At 37.8% G+C, this 24,331-nt stretch overlaps 1 protein-coding gene across 2 annotated transcripts in view; it reads left to right on the top strand.

Moving 5' to 3' along the window:
- Positions 1-24,331, top strand: part of TOX (thymocyte selection associated high mobility group box) — a 294,622-nt gene that overhangs the window by 156,899 nt on the left and 113,392 nt on the right. For both annotated transcript variants that reach the window (XM_058528751.1, XM_058528752.1), the window contains exon 3: positions 11,810-12,052. In XM_058528751.1, coding sequence (XP_058384734.1) covers positions 11,810-12,052 — 243 coding nt within the window. The remainder of the gene's footprint in view (positions 1-11,809; positions 12,053-24,331) is intronic.

Raw genomic sequence — 24,331 nt, 5'->3', positions numbered from 1 at the left:
AGCCCAGGGCCAGTCTTCTTCAGCAAAAAAGAGGAGGATTGGCATGGGTGTTAGTTCAGGGCTGATCTTCCTCCCCCTAAAAAAAAAAAGAAGGCCCCGGGAAGAGCTGTCCTAACTCCAGTATACAGCCTGACTCTTATGGAGTTGCGTTTGATACATTTGGAAAACAGCCCTTTGGCTTGTTCAAAATTATATTTTGAAGATTTTTTACTTTTGCACGTGAACAATTATGAAAAACTAAATGATACTCCCTGTTAAATTTTGCAATGTATAACATGCTAGATTTTCTTTTCTGGCCCTTGTTATAATAAACCTGTTGCTAAAGAATGTCTAAAAAATAGATATGGTATTTCAACTTAAGAATAGTAATATGTTAGATGATGTCATCTGTCTATGCCAACTCCATTTCCAAGACACTTAAAGATTGTTCTAAGCAAACACTAAAATGTTAATATGCCAATACATCAAATAAAAGCGATTTTGCCCATTTTTAGTATAAGAACACTGAGGCTTGGAAAAGCTGAGGTTTTTTCCACCCACCCATATCTCTTCTGAGACCTCCTTCTTCATATCCTCATCTGCCACCCAGACACCTTTAAAAAAGTGTCAAGTTTCCTTTTGCACTTTCAGTTCCTTGGTTTGGGAGCAGACTTAGCTAGACTTCCCAGAAACACAAAGAGGGTTTCAGTTTAATCTTTATCTATATCCATATTTTTTTTTCTTTCTCTTGTGTTTATTTTGATCTATGTTATTTTGCAGTTTGGATATAAAAATTTCTAACTATAACCCTAACCGTTTGAAATTAATTGGTGACTGTCTTGGAAAATGCTCTCCCTACATTCCTTGCTGTTTATAAATTATGATCATTGATCCTGTTGCTAGCAAAGTTAAACAAGTGACTAGTTAGTCCTAGCGTCAAATTATTCAAATGGAATAGCCTAGTATGAAGCTCACGAGAGGTCTGATGGTCATGATTTGAGACCAATAATGAAGGCTCCCCTGCATGTGACTGGGCCTCCTACGAGTGCAGGAGAAGGCCCTCCTTCAAGAAGAGCTGAGCCTGTGAGTTGTTACTTTTCAAAAGCACAAATCAAAGTGGCCTTGTAGAAATGGGAGTTGGGAGCAGGTCATAGGATTGCAAGGGTAGGGCAGGGCCCACAGCCCTGTACACAAGTTGCCTTCAGGCAAGCCTGGACTCATCTGTAGTGAGTACCAGGCTGTTTATTTCTTCTGCTCTGACTTCACTTAAACTTCTTGCTGGTGAAGATGATGGTAAGTTTTAGTAGGAAGCTTCTGCTTGGCTGGAAGTTTAGGTTAGCACTACTCTACCCCCAAGGTAATGAATGAATTAGATCCATAATAATAATAATAGCTTTCTGTTGGCAGCTGCCTGTGTCTGACAAGGAATTAAGCAAGCTTTGCATACATTATCTCATTTAATCCTTGCAGCAGTTCAGGAGGATGAGAGAGGTAGATTACTGGCCAAACATCAAAAAGATAGTAACTATTGGAGCTAAGAATCTGACCGGAAAAGGCCTAATGCCCAAATCAGACTCCATCCTTGGTCAGCTAGGCTCCATTTTATTCTAGAACTTTGAAGGTCAAAATGTTGACATACTAACCTCAATCTTTGTTAGTACTGAGATAACTGCGATGTGTTACGTGTTTGGGAATACTCTGAAAAAGGTTAGGTTGAACCAAATGAAATTGCAGATATTTGACCGTCTTTTACCTACACATGCAGCAATTTCACATTTGATTTCATATTTCATATTTGTTCAGACCCACATAGAAGCTGAACCAAGGTGAAGTGTTTATCTGCTGTCCCTAGCTGCTTTCATCCAGAGCCGAGCTCCTTCCTTCCCCTCTTTTTCAGCCTCTTCTGTACCTTTGCCACCCCTGCTGCCCTGTTTCCTCCGTATTCCCACTACTTTTCTTGTCCTGACCCAGGACTCTCTTCCCACCCTGGAGGTTCTTCCTTTTCTCCCCCCGAAGATAAACAAAGTCCAGGAGGTCTTTCCACAGAAGACGCCTCCCCGCCCCTGCTTCTCCTCCCCAGGGATCCCACTTGTGAGGAACTGAAGGATGAAGGGTTTTATCTTCACTAACCTGAGGAAATTGTCTCCAATTGTTCAACTTTTTTTTCTTCCATGTCCCTATCTTCAACGTAAGCTTTCTTTGTAGCGAAGACTTTAGGAAGTGAGATGATCCTCAAATATCTAGGGATCCACTTGCAATTGCTTCCTGGGAAAAGATCCAAAGAGTAGGAGTCGCCTATCAGAGTCCGATGAGTAGACAGAGGAGCCTCTCTTTCCGTTTTCTGGCCCCCTTGACTGCGGGAGGAGCAAGCAAGAGCATAGGCCATCTGCTTAGCTCTCCTCCTCTGCTAATCTGGCTTCTCTATGAAGAATGTGAGTTTACATACCCAACATTTACTGGTTTCTACACAACAAACAAAAATGGAAGGAATGGCTATAAACACATATAGCATGTATTTTAAGTTTACATATAAAATATGTACATATAAGAAGAGGCCAACACTGGATGCTCAACTTCGTGCTGGCTGCCTGCGTATGATTTAGCAAATAGAACCTGACCATAAGCAAAAATCAATGTTACTCAAGTTTTTTAAAAAAGAAAATTTATTAAAGCTCAAAGGCTGAACATGTTTTGAAATAGTATATTAAAACCCAATGCATTTTATTCAATTATTAAATGTAAAAAATAATCTATGTAATGATGCTATGGGTTTCCCCTCTGCCCAACTAGTTCTCTAAATACAAGCAAATCATTTAACCTCTTTGAGCCTCATTTTCCTCATCTGCAAAGTAGGGGCATGGTCTCTGATGTCTTCCTTTGAGCGAGCCAATGAGCATTCTATAATTCCATTTGAGCATTAATATAGAACTCTAGAATGTTGTCCTAAGGAAAAAAATGCATAAGGTTATTCATCACAGTGTGTTTCATAACAGAAAAATCTGGAACACTGTAAATGTTTGGTAATAGGGAACCAATGGAATAAATTATAGAACATGCACACAATGATATAATACGTAGCCACTTAAACAATAAGAAGGATAATATTTATTGGCATGGAAAATTATTCATGATCCATTTTAAGTGATCAGATTAAATTATATGATGGTATAATAATAATGATAATGCTGTAGCTAACTGATTGCTCTTATGATCCAGTATATTACTCAAATTATTTACATTATTTCATGTGATCCTGATATACCGTTAATAAATTGAATACTATTATCATCCCTGTTTTACGGATTTGGAAACTGAGGCTTAGAGGAATTAAGTAACTACATCTACTAAGAGACGAGCTGAGATTTACATGTAGCATTTCTAGCTCCAAAATCAGAGCTCTCTGATCTGGGTTTTGTTATTAAAAACAAAACCAAAACAGCAAATGTGGACTAAAAAGGATCTTGAATGATACGTGTTTTAATAGTGTTCTTTTTTCTGAGTGGTTGGATTAAGAGTGATTTTTTTTCATGTACATATTTTTTTCTAGTTAACATGGATTATTTATAAAATAAAGCAAAAAAAAATGTGGAACTGAATCTCAGAATATATGAACTCAATGTGAGAATTGAAAACATCTGGAAAACTAAAAAATGTATAGCCTGCATTTGTACATAAAATTGTATGCTAAACAATGAAATTTAAATGTTTTAATTATCTCCTTTAAACACTGAAACTGGAATGAGGACCTATTACCAGAAGAACATCCTTGGGCCCCCACTAGGGTTTCAAAAGTACCTCCTCCAGTTCAATCTTCTCTCCCTAGTCATCCGAGTGTGGGTTGTGGGTTGTAGGGGGAGTACAGAGTACATTATTGTTTCCCAGAAGCTTGTTGTTCTTTTTTTTTAGCCAAAGGGGAGGTCCTTATGACAACCACACACAACACCTGGTTTTAAAATGTCCCCTAAAAATACAGCTCAGAGATTCATGTAGGCCCCCAAACAGTACTGAGAGGAAACAAATCTCTTCCTCATTCCAGTATCATTAATGAATGATGGCAGGAGAAGCGCCTATATGTAAATACTAAGGACTTTTCTGGAAGTCTGTGGAGAGGTGGTCCTAGCACCAGCCGTGATTCACAGGAGAGTGTTGGACTACCCTGCCCCACCCGCCGCTGATCTGAGTGTGCTTGGCTCACTGCCCCGGTGCCCCTGAATCCTCAAACCTTCAGCCTATCAGTGGGATCAAAGCTCGCTGGATCGTGACCCTCGGAAGAGCCAATGTCAGACATTCTCGGGGGCAGCCTCAAGCCTACCCTGTTTTCTGGTCTCATTCAGGCATTGCACACTGGTTTTTCATAATTGAAAAACCATAATCCAGTGAAACCAGTTCCAACAGAGGCTTGCACTGGGCCCAGTACCCCAAAGTTTGTTTTGATGGGTGGGACCAATCTTGCCCTTGAAGTTTCCTTAGAGCTTGAAGACCTGCACTTGCTGTGGCACCTCCTTGCTCCGCTGTCTGGACTCGCTCATTTGTTGGGTTTGTGATCACCCCTTGCTCACTTACTGCATTTCGGCAGAAGTGTCTGATCTTCAGACCCTCTTATCAGGGTAAATCTGCTTGTGACAATCCCTTCATCATCCCAGCTCCAAGTAATTCCTCTTTCGTTTACACTCTGATGTCACTTAGCCTGACACTTCGAACCTGCTCTTTATTGGGAGCCTAAGTTCTTATATCTCCTCTAAGGCACTTCCTTTATAACAAACCGAATCTTACAGTTCTTTGCATCTCAAATCACACTTTGCAGGGTGCCTTGCACGTAGTAGGTACACAACAAATGCTTCTATGGTGAATGAGGCGCTTGTTGCCTTTTACTTAACACAGGTTAAAATTAGTGAGTACAAATAAAATAAATGTTGTACTGTCTACCAAAAATTGCATTTTGATAACTGTTGCGTGAAAAATTAGTACATTGTGAGTTTTTAAATGAAGATGATTTATTGCTATTGTCTAACGTGTGAAGAAAGACAAAAAAATTGTTTGCAGGATCATTGGCTTGAGCACATCAATGGCACTGTTGGACAATTCTTGCTGAGTGTTAAGATGATTTATGTAACAGACCGAAGCTTTCCACAGTCATACATTATAGTCTCAAGTTATCAACCTTGTTCATGCAGAGACAAAAGAATCTGAAAAATACCTACTTCTGAAGTTCTTCTCAAAAGAAATTGGAAATAATGTAGATGCTGTTTAAACTCTTTTGAAAGAAATCACCATTCCATGCAATATCTTAACTTCCGCAAACATACAGAAGTTTATTATTTTTCTAACGAACTCCTCAGTTTAGTTTGCTTTCCATTCAGTTATTTAAATCATGCAACAAGAATTTTCAATAATAGAAGATGAAACATGTTTATACGCTGGTATTTTTCTATCCTAAACTTTTAGGAATTATGTTACAGATTAAAAATTAAGGCATTCTGTATACATTTTATGGCAGAGCTATTTATCTTTCAAATAAAGATCTGTATGAGAAACATATTTTACAATGTTATAACCATAGCCATATTTTTAGTGTATGCATGATTGCATGAAGCCATCTCATAATTTAGAGATATGTACAAGATGATATCTTTTGAATTCTTCTGAGTTATGAGACTTCTTTTCACCAAAGATTGAGTGCTCTGTATAATGATTGCAATATGTGGACAGAAACCCACAAATACAAGGCCTCTCTGGTGGAGAAACTCTATTTTAAAAAGAGAAGAATAGGCAAAGTCCAGAAGAGGTTTTCCATTATTTGCTCCTGGTCAGCCTATATTAACACTCTATCTAGACAGTATGAAAACATGAATTTTCTGTAGTCAAAAGAAAAATCAGCCGAATTAACATCCCACATCCAGATGTAATAATGTAGAATAAGAATAAAAAATAAAAACAGGCTCTAGCAAAAGGAAATGTGGATTGCAGAAGGAGAAAATAATGTAAACAGGATACCCAGGTCATGGAATATATAAAGCAAAATCATTAAAAAGGAATGTGAGTATGTGATTAAACAGAGAGGGGGAATGAGATCTTCCAGAAATCAGGTGAGAAGTTTCCTTTCCTTTTTCACTGAAATGGGGGTGCTGGGGAGGGTTGGGCCCAGGGAAGGACAATGGCTTGAGTCAAATGGCCGGGAAAGCTTCCAAACAGATCAAATCGAAACAGATTGGAAGGATGCTCTGTTACTTTCCTAACCTAGTCTCTTGTCTCAAAAAAAATTCCACCTGATTAGCAACTTGACCTCCTCGCCAAGAATCTCCCAGGGAAGTCAGCCTTTCTACAGACACAAGTCAGTATGTTAGAAAGTATAGCTTTTGTTGCAAACAGACACTGAAATTCTGGTTCCGAAATTCATTCCTCTTTTACTTGGTCAGTAGGAGTGGAACTGTCAGGAGCTGATCAGCTGTTGCAGGCCTGCCAGCAGAGTTCTCTGAAAAAGCAGAATTGTGGCACTGTGCATTAAGTTATCATCATCCTTCCCCTGTTCACCGTTGCCCCCTATCTTTTTATTCTTTAATTTCAAAAATGCATTTTAATCCCATTAGAATAAAGGTGAAACTTTATCTTAGCTATTTATGGGGAGCAATTATACGAATATGTTATGTATGAATGAGGCTACACTTTGCTTCAGTATGAGGTCTGATCAATGGCAAATATACTTAAATTCCTTTCTAATGATGTCTAAATCCTCTCCCATATTGTCTATAGTTGTTTGTTTTCTTGGACATGACCCAATCCATGGCTTATATAAACCCACTTAACAATAACCATAGCTATGCTGAAGCTGCCATTTGTCAGGAACTTTCTACATGGCAGACGTTTACCTATGTTATGTTTTTGTTTTCAATGCTCATAAGGGCCCCACGAAGCAGATTCTGAAACTGAGGCTCCCAAAGAGTGAGAAACTTGCCCCAGAATCCACAGTAATAAATGCTTCAAAGAACCTGGATGCAATCCCTGCCTACTGGCCTCCGGAGCCCCGATTCTTTCCAACACGCTCTGGCCATTCTTATCAGTCACTGAAGGAATCATTATGAGTGCTCTCGACTAGACCAAAATCTCTCCTTCTCCTCAGAGAAAGACTTAGCACTTTATAAGATAAATATGCAAATGCCAGTGGTAAGCTCTTAAGAAAATGACTTGAAATAGTCACTGAATCTATTATTTAGAACTACAAAAATACTCTCTTAAGGATGATAATATTTTGAAATTACTACTTTAATGCTTCCAACAGTCCCCTTGTGGCCTTGAAAAGTTCATATGTATTCCAGAATTAGCCAAGCCTTGTGATAGTACAGCCCACTCTGACCCACGTTCTATGACGCTGGGCTCCTGCTCCCTGGACATACAGGGATGCACAGAGCCTCCTGCACTAAGATAGAGCTGCCCTACGGCATATCTCAGCACCGGCAATATGATGAGACTCTCCTGTGTCTGGCACCAGTGAGTAGCTTAACATCAGGGAGAATCTGGTTAAGTAGCAATACTGTAGTTTTGAGTTCTTTGAATTATTTGGATCATGCAGACTGGCTATGGTTTAGAGCAGACCACTTTGCATACTTCTTTGTTTCCTATTTACCTTTCTTTAACATGGTGAAGATCCAAGATAAAATTAAAAGTATTGGCTTAAATTTCATACCACCATCCCTAAATACATTCTCTCCATTCGTGTGGATGGTCACCACTGATTTTTATCGTTCCTTAAGGAGGAGGGAAGTTGTGTGGCTCAGGTTCTGAGGTCAGATAGCTGCTGGTCAGATTCTGATCTCTAGAGTGGGAGGGGTAAAAGGCACAATAAAAGGTGATAAGGAAGATGAACCACCTTGAAAGTCCATACCTCCAGCATTTTACACTGGAACTCAGCCCCACAGATCCTCAGAGGACATGGGATTGACTCCTTGGTGGTCTCTAACTCGGGCTAAAGAAAACGTAGACCTGCGTCTCATGGCGATATGCAAGGGTCTTGGGAAGGATCAAATGATCTTTGGTCCCAAGAGAGTTGGAGAGTGAAAAATCCTTTAAAATCCTGGCCTCACTGAGGCTTGAAGGAGGAAAATAAGCCCAAGTCAGAAAAGGATCCTGAGTGCAGCAGGTCCACTGTGTTGCCCAGGGATGGCCTACACAGAAGCCTTGCCTGACTACTCAGCCCCTTGTCTCATCACCAATGTCCCTGTTTCTGTGATCAGAGTGTCCTGTCATGCCATCTATGCCCACTTGTCTAATTAGGTCTTTGCTGCTGGCCAGGCGCAGGGCATCAGACCCCCTGTCCCCATGGGATCCTGATGTGGAACCCAGGCTTCCACCAGATCCTTAGCTGATGTTTTACCTACAGTAAGGATTAGGTTCCAACAACTTCTGAGAGTCAAGGGGCCCCAAACTCACCCTTATAAATCTCTGGGGCCTCTGTATCACTATGGGATGGTATGCACAAGCCACTTCAGAGGGACAGACCAGCAGCCAGAGCGGGACACCAAACTACCCCGCCCCAGCCTTTCTCAGGCTGCTTAAGCCTTTACATCTCTAACAGGATGTTTTCGGCTTCCTGACATGCTGAGAGATTAATGTTATACACCATACTGTCAGCTGGCCAGTGCAAGGTTTTGGGAAAACAGGAAATTTATTGAAGCCCATGGAATAACAGTGTATATTTGCAAACTTCATGCCTTTAAAGAGTCATTTTAGCATTCATACATTCATGTATGCATTGATTTAGTGATTAATTTAATTCATTCAACAAACATTGAATGCTGATTCTAACCAGGCAGCTTCATGGGGAATAGGGGAAAATATTGAATCATATCCTGTTGTAATACATCCCCCCAAAAACTGCAAATTGTCCTAATATATAACTTACTATTGTTAGTCAAACTTATTCCTATTGAGTTTTAAAAAATCAAAATAAAGATGTCATGTCATAGAAATCAATGTTGAGGAACCGGCTAATTCATTTCCACGTAAAAAATAATTAGTAATTAGTCTGGCATTGAAGTTTTCGTAAATTCTGTGACATTTTTATATTTATACAATTACCACGATACTTTTATTTGGCATGAATTACACCGTAATAGGCTCATGGCAAATAACCGTATCATGACTTCTAATGCAAAGAACAGAAACGACTAAGTAACCTTATGTTGTTAAAATTCTTGATCCACATTACTACCCATTACTGCCTAAGTTGTGTAATCTGTGGTTTTGGGGTATAAGTGCATGGATTAAATAATGTTAATGTGTAATTACATGAAAATAAACCATGTAGCTTAGTTAAATTGCCCTACAATTGTTATCACTGAATGTAAAGTGATACCGATTAAACTTTCCTTTAAAACACTGCCAATTAAGATTTAATTACTGAAGAAACTCTAAAATGTAAAGTAACGGTATACCATAGGTAGAATATCCCTGAGTATTTCAGGGGTTTAATGGAATTTATGAAATTAAAAACATCTTTCTCCTTTATCTCTGGCATTAATTTTACCTTATTCAGGAAAGTTTCAAACAGACACCAATTAATTTCTTAAAAGATATGTATCAACATGTTCAGCCTTTGAAATGTTGACAAAAAGGCAAATTATGAATTCTTGTGCTTGTGTAGAGTAAATATTTGATTTTAGTGGGGTGGGCTTAGGGTGGAATTTGGGATGAGGAAAGACCTGATACTAATGTTAATACTAATTCTTAAATTATCAAATTTTGTTGATCAAAAACAGTTGGGTGTTGGCAACTTTATATCATTCACCCTAATAAAATAGTAGCAACTAAACTACTTATGTAAGTATCACAGCAATAAAAATGCCTTCCTCCTTCACATAGCCATCCTTCATATATACTGAGTTGACTGTTTACCAGCTGAGTGAAAGTTGTTTAATTTCTGAATCTCAATTTTCTCTTCAGGAAAACAGGGTAATAATAGCTACACAAAGGATTGTTGTAAGATTAAATGAAGACAACATAGTCGAAGGACTCAACAGAGTGCTTAGTGAAAATCAGCATTAATAAACGCGCTTCCCTCTCCCTCACCTCCCCATTTCGCGTCTTTTATGCTTCTTGTTATATGAATACTTGTACCAGGAACTGATGGTTTAGATCTATAGACTTATCTAAAATATATCAGGCAAGTGAGAATTTAATCAAACTTGTATTTTGACACAAAGCACTAATATATTTTTCAGATAAGAGATACATACTGTAAACAGGAAAATTTGGTAACTGATGATGGAACTTTTAGAGCTGGTGATTTTTTTTTTTTAGCAGAACTTTAGATATTTAAGAAAAATTATCTGCAGAGATGAATCAAATCTTTCCTTCATCTACCCCCCGTCTCTGACCTACGCGTGCCTCTACGTGACCGGGTTTCAATTCCAGATGTTCCAAGTAGCTCTTCGTTTAATCACGTCTTCTGACAGCACTTAAACAAATAGATCAAAACTTCTACAACATTTAGCAAGTGCAACTTGAAGATTTTCTTTCTGTTAGACAAATAGACGCCATCTGGAAAAAATAACCCCAGGCACTTGGACGCAGGAGCATGAAGCTTATTGGCTGAACACCCAATGAATACCTTACACTACTTTCTTTGGCTCTTACCCTCTGCCTGCTCATTTCAAATCTTGCACACTTCAGCAGGCGCTGTGCTGTTAGACAAGCTAGTCCTTGTTATCCACTCGCTTCAATGCTATGAAGACTCACTTAATTTGAAAGATAGACTTGCAAGTATTATCTGGATCCAAATTGTTTCCTTCATATTATGACACCTGCTCTATAGAGGACTGCTAAATGTCGCTGTGTCTTGATATTAATTGGTAACAATATTTCATTATTCCATTTCTCCTTATTTTTCAATGTTTACCACATTCCATTTTTAAACAGGAATGTCCTCGTAGAATCTTTCCTTCCTTCTTTGCTCCCTCTCTTCCTTTTTTATCTAAAGCTACTTTCCAAAAGAAAAAGCCCCACATATGTTGTTATATATTTTACTGATTGACTTTTATTCCTAAATTAGTATTATAATAGTATCAGTATTATAAATTTTTTTAATATTAAAATATTTCAATATTTTGAAAGGCAAAATACCTTTCAAAATTGGCTGAACTGAATTTAAATGACTGCAATATTATTTGTCAGCTTTTAGGGGAGATCAAATAAATGTGAATAGTCAGAAATCAAGAAAGCAATCTTCATTTTTATTTTGATAGTACAATCTTCATGATAAAAACAGCTTTTAATGGCCTTTTTTTAATATATCAAACTTTGTATGCAACCATAGTTAAGCAACATGCTTAAGTTACTTTTTTACTGATTATTTTTGTTTTGTCAATTGTGAGCATGTAGCTTTTCAAAACCCAAAAGCAATTGCCCCAGAACTGCTGGAATTCATTTTCTTACGTCTCATGATCTGAGCAGTAGGCAGCCCTATGAAACATGTTTGATCAAACATTAATTTTATAAATTGCCTTCCTTCTCCACAATTCCCATGAAAAAGGTATTCAGCTAGATTAAAACTCTGGAAAATTTTAATGGGACCTTTGAAATCTGTTTGAGTTCAGCTTCTTGGAAAAATAAAACTGCCTAATGGAAGCACTCTTTATACCAGCAGTGGATATGCCTTTGGGGCAATTTTCCTACATGCCTAATGGGGAAATTGCAGCAGGATAATCTGAATGTTTGAAATGTCTTTGTGAAATCCATAATGCTGCTTGTAATAATATCTGAAGGGGGCATGTGTGTTTGTTTACCATGATAAAGAAGGGGATGATAATTTGCAACAATATCACTGTTGTCTTTTCAGTCCTACCCTGGTCCAAGCCTGGAAAGTGAAGACTTTAACATTCCACCCATCACTCCTCCTTCCCTCCCCGACCACTCGCTGGTGCACCTGAATGAAGTCGAACCTGGTTACCACTCTCTGTGTCACCCGATGAACCATAATGGCCTGCTACCGTTTCATCCACAAAACATGGACCTACCTGAAATCACCGTCTCCAATATGCTGGGACAGGACGGAGCACTGCTTACTAACTCCATTTCTGTGGTAAGAGTCTACTTTCCAATTTGTGGTGGGGAGTGGGGGACCCAGTGGGGGCGAGTTCTAATTTAATGCAAGAAGCTTCAAATTGTAATAACATGGCATTCTGAAAGTAGGAATAATTTTTTAGCTATGGAAAATGTTTTCCACAAATCCTGTAAAATCCTGATCAATTAATTACATGTTTGATCACTCAAATTTATAACACAAAGTACTAAATACTATTTGACACTGAATGTCCTGTCATAAAGTCAAAGTGTCTTACTAGCTTTCAGATAAAAATTTATCTTAAAAGGTGCTACCTCTCATCTAGGGGAGGATTCCTCACACAAGCAAGATCCCACATCTTCTGAACAGGAACTGCTATTAAATTGGGTTTTCCCCCATTTTGCACTCTCAAATTCTACAAGTTTACATAATAGGAAAGCAAGAACAAAATATTTATTTTTATTTGGAAATGTAATTCTGGTGATCAAAATTTATCTTCGTTAAAGTTGGGTATTGGACTTATCACTCTGAATCTTCTAATGTTCTCTCTACACTTCTCAGATTTAGTGGGAATATTTTATCTACACTCCTCAAATTTAGTAAAAAACTAGCAAAAACTAAATTCCCAGCCCTTGCCCAGGGAGTCCAGGAGTCTGTTATTTTTAACAAGCATTCCATGCTTGAGACACACTGACTTACCATAAAATCTTTCCTTCTGATTTTTATGTCATCTAAAAACTTAGTAATTTCTCTGTCTGTATCTCAAGTAGTGAAAAATATTTTCAATAGTATATGGCCAAGGGCAGAGCTTTTTACCATGATGTAAAGCTCTCTCCCTGGTTAACAATGACTTTTAATTAGCACTCTTTGGTTTCTGTTGTTCAATCACTTAACAGTCCACCTCACTCTCTTGTCATTTTTGTAAGTCACTGAGCAGTGCTGTCATGTTCACAGTGAACAAACTGATTAACTTGCTCATTGTATCGTTTCTGATAGGAAAGCATTTTGTATTATCACTTATCTAAATCATTTGGGAATGTATCTCTAACTTGAGTGACTTCACAAGGTTTTTTCTGTTAATTGTGAATATAAAGGGGGAAAAAAACAGAAGAGTCAAAAGAAACCCCACAGGAGTTTTTGGGGAATGAAGCCCAGAGCCTAACACCGGGGTCATATACAGAGTTCTCCCAAGTACTGGCAGCCAGCTGGGCAGCCAAGAGGGGAGAACTGGTTTGCACCACCAGCAGTGGCAGAAAGTCAGCACTGTTGCTTAGATTTCATTCCACTTGTGTAGATTTATCTTAAAACTATTAACTATGACTTCATAAAATAGAACATGGATTTTTTAAGAAACACACTAGGTGTGTAAATCTGAATAATGTTGTACTTCAAAGTAGTCGCCTTGAAAAATCACATGCCTAATCTTCTTTGGGGCTAAACCTTCAGACCCACTTCATAAATCAATAAGGCATCCAGGTCATGTCTTCGTAGGCACACCCTATTCACAAAGAGGGAGAGGAAGAGCACATACAGTGTATAAACTACCAGTGTTGTCCTCTGTGCTTCCTCATAGTGTGAATGGAGTTGGGCCATAGGAGGGAAAAGGAGATATTTAATTATATAGTGTACGTCTCAAAACCATTTTTCCTTTATATAATTTGCCTTCTTAGCATTCCTAGGGCCCTCTCAATACACCATCCACTCTTTAAGAAATGCTTGTGCAACTTCAATATATATGCGTTCGGGATTTTCCCAGATTAGCCATCCATGGCAGTCACTCCATCCTCGAAGGCATGCTCAGGGTTGCACCTAGTCACAAGCGTGAGACATGCCACTTTCTAGGCCCTTCCTCCACTGTGCTTTCCTCTTTCCCTGTCAGGAGCTTCTGCTCATCCAAATTTCTTTCTGCTCTCCCCACCAAACACGCTGTCTAAACTGGACTTAGGTATTTTCCCTTCAACGTGGTATTTCCTTTGGAACTTTTAACACTTTACAAGGCAGAGGGACCCTGTTTGGCCTGAAGTAAGGGAATGAAGCTCTGAGTTGCCATTCTAGTTCTTGGCAAGAAGAGTCTAACAGTGTTTTTCATGGGATGGTGAGCTTCCCCATTACCTGTCAAACCACATTCTGAGGTAGACATCTACTTTGCCTACTCACAGTCTTGGTCCTAGCATTTTGTATGTTAAGTAAAAAGCTACTCCAACAAATAACACATCTTGGTGAGGCTTTGGATAGACTTCAGCGCTGTCCAATAGAACTTTCTGTGGTGATGGCTTTTCTAGTATCCATGTTGTCCAATAACAGTAATCATTGGCTATTGAACATTTTAAATGTGGTTAGTATGGCTGAAGGACTAATTTTTATTTTATTAATTTTGATTACTTTACATTTAAAGTAGCCACATGTACCTAGTGGCTACTGTATGGGACAGCATAGGTCTAGTTAATGATGTTGATTCTAACATTAAAGCTATGTTAAATCCATTTTTTTAAGCCAGTGTGGTCTTAAAAAAGTAGATTTGGAGATTAAATTTGTTGTAAGAATCCTGTTTCAAGGCTTGGATCTCTGGGCTGGATTCCAGGAGCCAGAGTTTGATATACTATGAAGTTGCAATAGAAACCTAATAAAATGGGAAAGTCTAACTTTACTGGAGTCTACTGATTCCTTTGAGAGACAAGGAGCCTCTGCAATTCTTATTTTTGGCTATCATATGTCTAGAATGCCATTCATTGTCTAAATGTTTGAAATGGCTCAAATGATTGATAAGACGTAGGCACTGCCCTTCAGGAGCTTATAAACTATAGAAAAAAACATAAATAAGTATGAAACAATTAGAGTGAGACATGAAGCAATTAGACACCTAGAGAAATGCTAAACTGAGTTCTACAGGCCATGAACCCAGTAGGAATTCCTAGTTGGAAGAGATTACAGTAATCTGATTTGGGTAGTTTATAAACTTAGTGGAAAAGGTAGGACTGCAGTCAAGACCTGAAAGATGGTTTTGATTTGGACGAATAGTGAGGAGAGAAAAGACATATTGAGGAGCATTTGAAAAGCAGGTTGGATATTTTCAGTTGGGAGATTTGACCAAAGGCTTAAAAAACCGATCAAAGAACTAGGAGCTTGACATGATGGATTCTAAGAAACCACTGGCTGTTTTCACTTAAGGCAAAAGCATTATGAAAGCAGTGTCACAGGCAAATCCTTCTGGTCTCTCCCTGGGTGAGTAGCAGTGGTAAGAGACCAGAGCTGTGGAAGTCTGAGGAGGCGGTAACTCAGGCAATGGATGTTGAGGAGATCCACAGGTGGTGACAGTGAGAACAAAAAGGTGGGCTACTAAGTTGTTTTCACATCATTCCCAAATATATATGGATCTAAAGATGAACAGTTTTTCGTATTGCCATACTTTACATTTCAAAAGCACTAAGGGATTATTTTCTTTGAAAGGAACTTTAAGACCATCAAGGCTTCTTTGTAAAAACCGACTAAAACTCTTTCCAAGCAACTTTGCTCATCTTTAATGTGGTCCCAAAACTTAACAAGCAAACTAGTGATTGGTTTGCCAATTGTTAAAATCTATTTATGAATAGTGCACAATTTAGATTATCAATGCTCATATAAACAAGGAAAATAACAGCTACAGAAATCAGGATGTGAAAGCTGCCCACCTAGAAATTACAGCGCGCTTCCTGATCTCTTCTTTCAAGGTCACTTACAATATGGGAACAACTAATAAAGGTAAAAACTAACAAAAACTAAAAAAAAAAAAAAGCTGTAAATTTTAAAATCCTATGTGTATAAGCCACGCCAGGCAGATTTATGTATAAGATCAACTATCTCCAATTGTATTTTCCAAAAGCTCTTCAAGGTGATTAAAACTGAGCCTTGGGCCGGCCCTGTGGCTTAGTGGTTAGGCTTAGTGTTTAAGTGCACGCACTCGGCTGCTGGCGGCCTGGGTTTGGATCCCGGGCACGCACCAACGCACCGCTTCTCCGGCCATGCTGAGGCCGAGTCCCACATACAGCAACTGGAAGGATGTGCAGCTATGACATACAACTATCTACTGGGGCTTTGGGGGAAAAAAAAATAGATAAAATTATAAAAAAAAAAAACTGAGCCTTGTGCTGTTAGAATGGCACTCACATCTTTGTGTTAGTATTTTCACATATTGGAATTTTAGAATTTGAATGGATCAAAGAGGTAAAAAGATTTTAGTCCTCATTTAAGTATTGTAGCTATTTTAGAGGTTATGTAATGTTTAATACATATGCATTATTATATGTGTTATATATGTTACTGTTTTATATAAACTAATAACATATAATCTTTTCTGAGATTTTATTTTAAAGATAAATTTTCTTATATTTACCTCTCGTTCTTATCCCTACTGGCAACATACGTGATACAATTTCACGGATTATAAGCATTTCCTACAAGTGTCTAACATATTAGACATAAAAAATTTAGTTCATAATTAGAAATCAATATCTGAATGAGTATTATTATCCGAATTTTACAAATGTAAAATGGAGGTTGGGAGTGGTTAGGTGGCTTGTTCAGTGGCTCAGCCAATAAACACCCCAGCTTCCTTATCTGAAAAACAAGGGTAATAATAGTCCTTACCTCATGAGAAGCATTATGTAAGTTTGTTAAATAAAATATGAAAAGCAAGCCTGTATGTGTATGACTCTTTTGGGGAAGTTAAAATGCATGAGACAGAAGATTTTCCAAAAGAGTTATTTATATTTTAATCCTTAATCTTCTTCACATCTGTCAAAAAAAAAGACAGCAATAAGCCTGCTGTTAACCAAAGAAGTCTTTACCTTTTACTGAGTGTCCTTATGTAAGATTGTATTAAAACTGGCATCTTTGGGCCAGTCTGCCTGAGTTCAAATCGTGGCACTGCGGCTTACGAGCTGTGTGACTTTGAGCAACTTACATAACCATTCTGCACCTCGGTTTCCTTGTCTATAAAATGGGTACAATAAGATATTTAATCCCATAATATTGTGAGAATGAAAATAGTTAATATCTGTAAAGTAGTGCCTATCACTACTGTAGTAAGTGCTAGATTTTTTCAATAGGAATCGCTTTCTGATAAAAAGCTCACCAGAGTAGAATGTCTAGATCGCCTTCTGAAATTTACCATAAACATATACGGGGGTGAAGCACTCATAAGGTGAAATTTCTTCCTTCCCAAATTTCCCACCACTTCCTTTTTGTCTGTTGTTGCCTGTGACATTTTATGTGTTAGTAGTCCGTTGGGACTCCTGCAAAAAGTTAGATTTCTGGCACTTTAAAAAAGATTCTATTTTCTTAAAGTGCCTATTTTCCAAAACCAGGCTGTAAAACAGAGTAGAATTTCTATTAGTATATACTGTTGAATAAGTGCCAATTAGCTCTGATTCTTTAGGTCCAAGTTAAACAGCCATTCATGACCCAATATGCAAGAGTCCCATTTTTCTCAAAATTCCTCTGAGTTGTTTTGATAGCGGGTAGTTGATTAGCCTGCGCTTCTCAGAGAGTGGAGTCTGGTTAGAAGAGCCCTGGAATGAGAGTCTGGAAGGCCAGGCCCTGCCTTGGATAAGCTTGTTAACCATGGGCAATTCACTGCACTCCATCTGTAACCTGCAGGGTAGGGCTAGATCAAGGAGTCCAAATTGAGCTTGTTGGAGCCAAGGGAAGCCAGGAATCAGGCAGAACGACATTGCTCTTATGTGTCTCAGTTGTTCACGTTTCTCATAGAAGTTTCCTTGAACAAAGGATTCTGCCCCCCAAGAAGATGGAAAACCACAAGACTAGCTGATCTCTGAGATCCTTTCTGGAGCTAGCATTTTCCTATGATTCATTCTCTGTCAACCACACAACTGGGATCCAGAGGCACGACTCACTCAACTTGTCACTTTAGTTACTTAGTAATTTTTCCTACCATTGCTTTGGTTTTCTCGGAGTTTTACCTGTCCCCTCAAAACCTAATTGGCTGTTAAGATATTTGAATCCATTGAACAGAACATTCGTTTTGAGTGGAAAATGTTATTCTGCCATTAAGAAGGTGATGTCGCTTCGTGAGAACGGACGGTGTTTTCATGTTGCTGAAAAGAAAACTATAGACCTATTTTGGGAGCAAAGTAGAATAGGAAAATGTTCGTATTAAGTATCAAAGGTTTAAGAAAAATCCTTTGATTCCTACAAACTGAAATCAAGAGCCTCTCCTTTTTCTCTCCCTTCTGGTACATTCACCACTGGGTTTAATCATGGATTGGTGGAAGGGAAAATACAACCTTGTATAAAGTCATCCCGGCCTCGCTGCCCGGCCTATATGTGGCGACTGCTTGTTCTTTGTGCCGTCAACAGAAGCTCTTTCATACAAAGAAAAACCGTGCAAAGTTTTAGAATGGCCTCACAGAAAGGATTCATTTAGAACCTGGGCTTTTTGTACAGTGTGGTTCCTAATGACACGTTATAGAAAATTTACAATGAAAAAAGCAACAAAGAAGATTTCAATTTTTTTGAATGCTTCAAATTTCTAGTTTTGGAGTTTAAAATGGAAAAAGAGGTTAAAAGGCAATAAAATTGGGGGGTTTATTTCCCAAATGCCTTATTTTTCCAGGCAACAAAAGCAAACATAATGTATATGCTCAGATTTATTGTCATGTTTAGCATTCAGTCGTGGCACACTTTGCATTCAAAGGCAACTATACAACTGTTTTGACAACCATCGCTTCAGTAGGTCCGTGCAGGACACTCGAAACTGAAGCAGGAACGTTGCTCTGTGTCTATAGGGCGTGCCAACCATCCAGGAAGTCAGATGTATTAGAACAGCGTGAATTTCTAATATGTTGCCATTACGGAAAGGACCAGCGGCATATTGAATAATGCAGCTTTGAAAGCCAAGCAGAAAATGTGATTACCGACAATTTGGTTGCTGTGTTTAAAATAAATATTTTCAAAATCTTGAGATATTTTATTTCATGTAATGCATAAAGTATGCAACAGTGGACTGGAGTGAAATGTCTTTCAGGACACGAAGGAGCTGATGATCTCAGCCCCGTTTAGATATGAAATAATAGAAGCATCAGTTTAAAATGAAATGGATGTCACAGTGGTTTGTTTCTTTCTTTAAAAAATAGAGGGAAAAACGCAATAAAAAAATGATTTGGCCCACTTTGACAGAAGAAAAGAGACGAAGAATAATTATTTAGCATTATGCCACAATTAGTCAGATGTTTAGCAATTACAGCCTGTTTTTTGTTCACAAATTATCCTATTTTGAATATTGCAGCGCATGAGAGCAATGTATTAAACCACTTTAATACTGTGAAGAAATGGGCTGGTTTTTTGTTCTTATTTTTGACCATATATAATAAAAGTGTGTGGTTTGGGGTTTTTTTTTAATGTCAAATTCCTAATAAGGCCAAAAATAAGCGTTGTTTGTGGTTAGTTGTTAGGCTCTACTTAAGCCCTTACTTTGCTCAAAAAGACTACCTTGAATGTGGTATTGATAAGTAGTTCAATGGACTCAGTATGTTAACAATTCGGGACTATCTTTTAGTGCTATAATTTTATTATACCAAACTAGAGTTCTCCTTAATAGTGTTCAGGAAAAGAGCCAATTTAAAAATAACACTTTTCTTTTCTTATGCCAAGTGAGAAAACTCAAGATTCACTTTGTATTTAGGGCTTGTTGTACTTTTTCTTCAACTCTAGAGTTCATATGGGTGTGTGCCTTGCCCATGCACGGAAGAAGTTATAAAGCTATAAAACCAGTTATATAATAGATTGCAAGCAAGTTCTGGGAGTTATTCAATCCAGGCAGTTATTCTGAATTCCAGGCAGAAGTAAACCTAAACCATTTAAGATATGTGGTTTTCTATCTAAGAGCCAAGATTCCACAACTTTCCTTGGTAGCCTGTTTGTGTTTAATTAACCTTGTAACATTAAGTTAAATTGCAGTAGAGATTTAGATTCCTTCCAGGAAGTTCCTTATTAAAGTTAAACTAAAATCTCTTACTGCAATTTCAGCCTACTCTTTCTGCTGCTTCAGACGAATGCTTAGAGAACAATTGATTTCAAGTATTTGACATTTATTAAGTCAATTCTGCAGTTGTGTTTTACCTGGCCCAAATAACCCCAATTCCTTTAACCTTTCCTCCAAGGTCATATTTTTAAACTTTTAAATCAAATTAACTTGTTTTTTTTTTTTTTAAATTTCTGATCTTAAGGAATGCCAACCACAATGGAAGGCAGAGCTGCAGACAGAGCCTGAGACTGCAGATTAATTTCTGAATTTTTCAAATAATTCTCCACCCCCACATGGACGTTTTATGATAGGCTCTTTAATAACATCATTGTTTGCTGACATATTTAATTTTTGGCCCATCGATCACTCTCACGGTGTGTCCCTTGCTGTACTGGCATCTAGCCAGTAATTCCCCATCTTGTTTCTGCGTAACTCATTTCACGTCCTAAAGGCAAACATCTGGGAAGGCCATCATGGTGTCACTCTTCAAGTCTCTTTTTTTCTGACTGGCCATCCATTATTTAAATAGGCCTTTTAGCAAACAAAGGGAAGAAAAATAGAGTTATGTACTCCTAATTGTCCTTGGACAAACAGATTCTAAGTAGGCCATAGGTAGGACTCCCCAGGCCCTGGCAGGGAGGTTTCAGTCACTGGCTGTAGCATCCAAATTGTTAATAAAGTGTTTCCTAAAGTGTTGAGAGGAGTTTGGAAAAAGCAGCAGCACAGAACCTGGACGAAAAAGAGGTGGGAGTGGGAAGAACAAACAGTAAGTCAGAACAGAAGGCTGTTCAGTGTGGAAATCGTGCACCTGAGGCTGCATCTGACCGTGTGCTTCCCCTTAGTGGCCCTCCTCCCTGCCCCTTCTCCAGCTCCATGCTCATCGTTTGCCTCTCCTCCTGATTTCAGGTCCAACGAATGTTCGCTCCTCACCCCACACCCTAACCGCTAATGATAACTCTTCATACATCAAGTCTTGACTATCAGTCAGGCCCTGAGCTGAGCACTTCACACGTCACTCTTCCGCCCTCTCTCCCCCTCCCTTGCCATTCCGCATGCACACTGAGGACAGGCCCTCCCCCGTGGAAAGGAAAGTTTCTTGTTCCCTCTCACTCTGCCTGGTAAGCTCTTTACAGAAAAGAGGACCTAGACACCCTCAGAGCCTACTGGGTTTCATTGTCAACACTTTCATGTGGGAATTATTGGCAACAGTATTATAAGTAGCACATGGCATGGAGTGGGACCTCCATAAACTTTCTGATCGAATGACTGAACTCATCTGTCCCCACTAGAACCTTCACCATTTTCCCCAGACAGGTACAGGATCATTATTACTTTTCATGCTGACACCTCTAAGCAATTGTTTAGTCTTCTAAAATGATACAAATATTCCAATTTTTTTAAAAGTATAATGTCATGTGTCATGGAATCCAGATGCGTTTAGCCTGCTGTAATACTTTCAGTACGGCTAAATGAATTTGAGCCCTAAATTACATCTAATTTTGTAGTCTTAATACGTAATCAACTTACTACTACTTATTCCTAACCTGTACCACCATTAAATTGATAGATTTGACAATTAATTGCAATTTATAGTTGGTCTTTTTTAGATGAATACTTTCATTTTCTGAGTAGAGCTATCTTTATGCAGAAAAATTATCGGTAAAATTACAAGACTTCTAAAGGAACATGTTTCTGCCTAGTCCCCCAAAATCTTGGGGACAGAAGGAGCAATGTGGAGAATTAATGTCTATTAAAGATTGGCCCATATGACCAGTATTGATTTTTTTTTTTTAATTACAAAATGATTCAATCTTTGACTTGCCATTTGCTTGATTTCTGCAAGTAGATGATTAATATTAAAATGTTGTATTATGAACCCCATTTAGTCATGGAGTCATAGGAGAATTAGTCTAAAATGCTTTTCAGGAGAACAATAAACCAGTCTCATTTGGCAACACCACTTCCTTCGTTATTCGTTAACTATTCTTATCTAGAGCATAAGGGAACATTTTAAGGGCAGGGTTTTTTTTTGTTTTTTTTTTTTCCATTTCAGTTTTTTCCAGTTTGAAAGTTCTGAGTTCTCTTATGTGCACAAGCATTACCTACAAGAGCATAATATTTGTCTTTTTATTTTAGCCGCTTATATACTTTTCTCTGCTGGAAGCAACACACACTCCATTGGAGAAAAGGTATGAAGTATTGCAGGGTCTTTGACCATTTGGTACAGTCATTAAAATATTAGATTCATCTTTCCTTTTTGGATCATTTAAAATATCACAAATGTCATAATCATCCTGAGAACGGGTTTTTTTTTCCTTCACCTAATAAATATATTTAGCATTTTTATAAATATATAATAACAAAATTGATAGTTGAACTTCTCTGAATTTAATGGAATGTACAAATTCCCTAGGGAAATCTAAGTACTATTTGACAGAAGGAGGATGAAACTCCTTTTTGTAATTCAGGATAGTAATTCTATTTCTGATAGGCAAGAAACTTTCTCAAAATTTGTTACATTTGAAAAGTGTTATTCTTTAACATTTAAGGAGTTTTGGATTTTTTTTTAAGCAAAATCTTGATTGTCTTTAATAAAAAATTATTCAACTCCCAAAATATTACATTATTAAAATTTTTCATATTTTTATATGCATTGCATATTTAATCACATTCTCTACTAACCAGTAAACATAAATAGTGGTTTACCAAATTGAGATAGGACCATACTTCATACATTGTGAAACTTGAAAATGCTCTGGATGAAAAATAAGTCCCTCTTCAATTCTTTGTGTGTGTGTGTGTGTGTGTGTGTATATATATGTACACATATATATGTGTATATATATATATACATATATATGTGTATATATATATATGTTTCAGGTGTACAACATTGTAATTCAGTATCTGTATACACTACAAAGTAATCACCCCTAAAAGTCTAGTTACCATCTATCATGCTACAATTGGCCTCCTTCACCCCTTTCATCCACCCACTAACCTCCTTCCCCTCTGGTAACCACGGATCTATCTGTTCTCTGGATCTGTGAGTTTGTTTTTGTTTTGTTTTGTTTGTTCATTTGTTGTGTTTTTTTAATCATCTACATATAAGTGAAATCCTACAATATTTGTCTTTCTCCTTCTGACTTATTTCACTTAGCATAATACCCTCAAGTTTCATCCATGTAGTCACAAATGGCAAGACTTCGTTCTTTTTCATGTCTGAATAGTATTCCATTGTATATACAGAGAGAGAGAGAGACACACACACACACACACACACACACACCCCACATCTTCTTTATCCATTCGTCCATCGATGGACACTTAGGTTGTTTCCATATCTTGGCTATTATAAATAATGCTGCAATGGACATAGGAGTGCATATATCTATCCAATTTAGTGTTTTTGTATTCTTCAGATAAATATCCAGTAGTGGAATAGCTGGATCATATGATCTATTCTTAATTTTTTGAGGAATCTCCATACTGTTTTCCATAGTGGCTGCACCAATTTACAATCCCACCAACAGTGTACAAGGGTTCTCTTTTCTCTACATTCTCTAATATTTATTTCTTTTCTTTTTGATAATAGCCATTCTGAGAGGTATGAGGTGATATTTCATTGTGGTTTTGATTTGCATTTCCCTGATGATTAGTGATGTTAAACATCTTTTCATGTGCCTGTTGGCTATCTGTATATCTTCTTTGGAAAAAATGTCTATTCAGATTCTCTGCTCATTTTTTAATGGGGTTGTTGGTTTTTTGTTGTTGAGTTGTACCTCTTTAATTCTTGAGATGGCAGATTCATAAAGGTTATTGCTAAAAACATTATATTATTAAGACTATCAAAAGACAAACAGAACTACTAGCATTTTAAAGCATTTTCTTTCTATTGTGAGGTATACATATCTTATAGTGCTTGAACAATTAACAGGAAGAGGAGCATTGTCAGGCTCGACCATGTACCTATTATTCAGAGACAAAATAAAAGTATGCTATTCCATCTGAATTTATGTGTCTCTCTACATAAATATGTTCAGTTACACTTTCATCTGTTGACTGTGTTTGTGGGACTGGGATTCATCCCATTGTGAGAGTATCCATGGCCAGCAAAAGCCATTTCCCCACTGGACAGATACAGATTGGGACCTTTGGTCAAGAGCTGCTGTGTTACTGGGGTATTTTCTTATTTATGTGGCTGTTTTTGCTTTCACCAAAGCAGCCTCATTCCTAATTATAGCAGCATATGAAGCTAGCCCATGTTTTCCAGCAAA

This window comes from Diceros bicornis, chromosome 33 (assembly GCF_020826845.1).
Source record: "Diceros bicornis minor isolate mBicDic1 chromosome 33, mDicBic1.mat.cur, whole genome shotgun sequence".
NCBI classification, from domain to species: domain Eukaryota; kingdom Metazoa; phylum Chordata; class Mammalia; order Perissodactyla; family Rhinocerotidae; genus Diceros; species Diceros bicornis.
Note: the sequence above shows the minus strand (reverse complement) of the source record. Positions and strands in the feature narration are given on the sequence as shown.